A 4,223-nucleotide genomic window follows, 5' to 3' on the forward strand; every position below is an offset into this window, starting at 1 on the left:
AACAAAAAAATGTTTTTTTGTCCGAAATATTCATTCCGAACCAAATGGTTAATTTGATAAAAACAATTTTTTGGGTTATTTTTTTCAAATAAACATTAAATTATTGTTAGATCATCTAACTTCCCCTTTATTTACTATTTAAACCCATGAATTAAACACAAAAACACAACTTATTGTAGGCATTTAAAAATAAAATAAAATAAAAACTTTAGGAGAAAGTTTATAGAGAGATTTAATAAAGAGGGATTTAATAGGCACGTAATAAATAGTGTTTCTTCAGTAATTGTACAAACAGCTGTGCTTTTCTGACATTCAGCCTTGTTAAACCAACAGCAGAACTATATAAGTGTCATGATTAGTACCAACATTCAGGTCCTACAGATTCAACAACTTATAAGTACACTAATGAAGCTTAGCTTAGCTTCATAAATACATTCATTCATTCATTCATTCTGAAGCTAAACTACCCAAAAGTTGCTCCTATCTTCATATTACAATATCATCCCACAACAAAAACACAGCTTTCAGCTTTCTTTCAACTATCTCCTGTCAACCTCCTCCTGAACCTCACCAGCTGTAGACAGACACCAATACAACAATTATAAACCCTCTTCTCTCTCAAAAAAAATAAAAAATGAAATGACCTTCTTACCCTGAAGATGTACTCCCAGGTTTGCTTGAGCATCAGCTTCAGTGTTGAACTCCTTTCATTTCATATAATATACGATAAACTTGTTAAGATTCAATTTAACAATAATATAATATCTTCTCATCTGAAGGAATAATATGTCTGAATGCATACATACCCTTTCAATATGACAGATCTGGAAAGATGCAAACTTATCTTTCAGCTCCTTTGCTACTTTGCATAAGCTTGTCATGTTCTGGGTTTTAGTTTTCCACAAACCATTCACCTGTTTTCTCAACACTTACCACATTAATAACATATTTACACCACTATAAACCTTTATGTTTATGCACCTCCTATTTTATATTTACTTTCTAATTACTTCATTATAAGTAGAGCTTATTAAATTAATATTAATATAAATGAAATGTTATGTTATGTGCAGTAATGGACTCTTTCCAATGACCTAAATTAAATTTTTAATAAACTATCCTATGTAAAGTAACTTTCACTATTTATGCTCAATACTTCAATGTTCAAGAATATGTGATTTTCCTTAAACTGTCGAGTCATTATCTTGGCAGGAAGCAGATAATATGGAGTCGATATTTATAAAAAAGTAGAATGTGAGATTTCTATTTCAAATATGAACGCAATAAAGAGTTATAAAAAAGGCCTCCATAAAGTGTCATGTGGAGGAAAGTTTCTTCCTAAAGCATGCACTTATTTGGAAATTTTAAGAGTATTTATTTTTAGCAGGTTTAAGGGTAACAATATACAATATTCTTAACTTAAAAGCAACATCTTCAATCATTAGCCACAAAAGTAACGTCATGTTTCGTTAACTATTTGATTTTTGAAGTTTTTAGTATAGCATATATTACAATTCTATCCATTTCTAATCTACCATACATATAATCATATCAATTTGCACTTTTACTGGAAACACCAAAAAGGAAAAAAGTATACCTGCATACAAACAAGTTTGGAGTCTCCTTGCACACGGATATGCCTAAATCCTCTCTCAAGGGCATACCTGAGCCCTAAAATAACTGCACGATACTCAGCAGCATTGTTTGTTGCAACACCTAGACCTTCTCGCAAACGATAAACCTAATAAAAGTTTCATACTCAAAAAACTGAATATTTAAAAATATAATATTAATTATGAGTGTGTGATGTTTTTTTTACCAGACTTCCATCTATTGCACGCAGCACAGCTCCAGCGCCTGCTGGTCCAGGGTTTCCTTTTGCTGCACCATCAAACTCAAGAATACAAGAACACTGACCATGGAGTAGAAATGATTAATTAGTGTCAGTTAACCATGGAAAAACAGTTTTTTCATTGAATTATTTGTTTTTTTTCTGGTTTTTTGGAGTTCATTGAAACAAGATTATTATTATAAAGATTAAGTGATATAAAACCTCACACAATAAGCAGAAACAGGTAGAGTCTCCATAAAGCTTTCGATTTCAGGTAGCTTTCTCTGAGGAGCTTCTGAAAAAGAAGTTGATCCGACTTTTTTCTGTAGAAAGATACATGATTAAATAAGTTAAAAAATGCAAAACGTTACAATTTTGACTAAAGCATTACCTTTATCTTATTCTCGGATGGATTCCTTGTACCAGTTTTGTCTTTGATAGAATACGGTTGCTGAAATAAAATCAAAATCATAAGATGTCTTAAATCTGAAAATTATTACTGTTCAAAGAACTATGCTTCTAAGAGATTAATCTGGAAAAAATATATACTTTAAGCCATGGTGTTAGCCCTAAGGGTTTGTCCTTAAGGTTGGGTTTAGTTGAAGTATCTTTAACATAAACACTTAAGGTAAATGAGGAAGTGATAAAATTGTATCAAGCGAACTCAAATAAATCAAGTAGTGTAACCTGAAAAGGACATGGAATAAGTTGGCCAAAAAGACCATTTTGCACATCAGAGGCCCCAACAGAATATATTGCATTGTTGAGCCCATGTGATCCCAGGTAATCCTCAGCAGCTTTAGGCAATCGATAACCTTTGAACACAGCAACATTGGGACCATATAGCTAAAGAACAGAAAGCAACAAGTACAATAAGTGGCATGTATAGTTTATGAGCTTCAAATGTAATGAATGGTGCAAGTATATGCATTACGTATACAATAACTACATTAGTTAGCTTAAGTGGCATATTTGGTCATTAAATTGCAGATCACCCTACTTAGCAAGTTAATTGCAAGAAACCTTGTTATAAAAACTAGAATGCAACAAAAGGAAAACAAGATTTAAATGGCATACCAAAACTTCCGTTATATTAATAACTAATGAACTAAGTTCAGTAATTGGTTTGACAGTTTATTGTCCACTAAATAGCAAAAGTATGGTTCATGTTCTTAATCATTGGATGTAGAAACAAAAGGAAGTTACTTTTTAAACAAAAGTTGTTGGTTAGCACTGCCAAGCAAAATGTTAACATAAACCTCTATGTAATTTTATATATGGAAGGTGTATATTACTCCCTCATTTCAGTAAAAGAGAGTTGCAAAATTAACTCTGTGATTGAACATGCTACCAACTTTGAGATCATTATGAAATATAAGGTTTTTGAAAAAAAAATTGATAACTAGGGGGAAACATACAGTACTACTGTAAATATAACAATGCTATTTGCCCAAAGAAAACTACAATCGGGTAGAGCAATGTTTGTTTTTTAAATTTGAAGGGAAAGTCCTTGCTTTTTCTATTTTGTGTAACCTAAAAGTACTAGATTTGACATCTGAATTATTGATTTTTAACAAATGGATCGATAAGTATGGAATCAACTAAAAACAGATTGACTATATAGAAATGGCATAAAGTCTACTAAATCAGAAGAAGACTGGTGATACCAGAGGTTGAAAATCACTAAAGCTCTTGTAAACACCAACAATGTCCCCCTTTCTGACAACGTAAAAAGCATCCTTCTCGTCCTCCATTAATGACTCCTAAGAATTAACAGTTTGCCCTAGCTTGCACCAGATATACAATTCCGCCTGAAATCATGTCCAAACTTGAATTAAACACTATGACCAGTTCACCACACATGCAACATCAAGAAAATTTAAACTTTAAAACTGTTAAAAGGAATCCAAAACACCAAGCAGTAACCTAATCATCTTTTTTGTCATCGGACATACGGATTACTCCAAATATAAACAAGAAACAGTTTAGCAACGATAACTATAAATTTGTAAATCGTATTTGAAGAATATACAGAAAATCGGATAATCTTACTTTACCTTTTACATCAAATGAATGAATTGAGAATAGTAAATTAGGGTTTTGTGGTTGTTTGGCGGGAAGGTAATGAAAAATGATAGGTCATTCGCGTTCTTTTCGACTTTTCGAGTTTATTCGCTTTCTATTTTGATCGGTCCGGCGCCTATTTTATACGTAGCGGCCCACAAGCCCAGCATATATTAATTACTTCATTTTCTTATTTTTCATATATATATATATATATATATATATATATATATATATATATATATATATATATATAGAGAGAGAGAGAGAGAGAGAGAGAGGTGGGTTCAGATGAGAAAATAAAAATGATTGAGAATGGGGAATCATT

At 31.8% G+C, this 4,223-nt stretch overlaps 1 protein-coding gene across 1 annotated transcript; it reads right to left on the bottom strand.

Annotated features, from left to right (window-relative positions):
- Positions 1 to 283: 283 nt before the first annotated feature.
- Positions 284 to 4,021, bottom strand: LOC145087722 (uncharacterized). The gene is made up of 10 exons (XM_079025764.1): positions 3,889 to 4,021; positions 3,499 to 3,642; positions 2,519 to 2,677; positions 2,223 to 2,282; positions 2,059 to 2,154; positions 1,820 to 1,912; positions 1,598 to 1,741; positions 807 to 914; positions 653 to 704; positions 284 to 574 (listed from the first exon to the last, which is right to left on the bottom strand). Exons 2-10 carry the CDS (start codon positions 3,583 to 3,585, stop codon positions 540 to 542), a joined length of 834 nt encoding a protein of 277 aa, XP_078881890.1. The 5' UTR covers positions 3,586 to 3,642; positions 3,889 to 4,021; the 3' UTR covers positions 284 to 539.
- Between the last annotated feature and the right edge of the window lie 202 nt (positions 4,022 to 4,223).

This window comes from Lactuca serriola, chromosome 2 (genome assembly GCF_051521515.1).
Source record: "Lactuca serriola cultivar US96UC23 chromosome 2, Lser_US96UC23_V15, whole genome shotgun sequence".
NCBI classification, from domain to species: domain Eukaryota; kingdom Viridiplantae; phylum Streptophyta; class Magnoliopsida; order Asterales; family Asteraceae; genus Lactuca; species Lactuca serriola.

Excerpts from the sequence above, each read along its gene's own strand:
- LOC145087722 (XM_079025764.1), bottom strand. The coding sequence starts at position 3,585 with ATGGAGGACGAGAAGGATGCTTTTTACGTTGTCAGAAAGGGGGACATT. Across the intron at positions 2,283-2,518 it reads TTATTCCATGTCCTTTTCAG|CAACCGTATTCTATCAAAGA; the intron begins GTTACACTACTT and ends ATTTTATTTCAG. Across the intron at positions 705-806 it reads AGATCTGTCATATTGAAAGG|GAGTTCAACACTGAAGCTGA; the intron begins GTATGTATGCAT and ends ATGAAATGAAAG.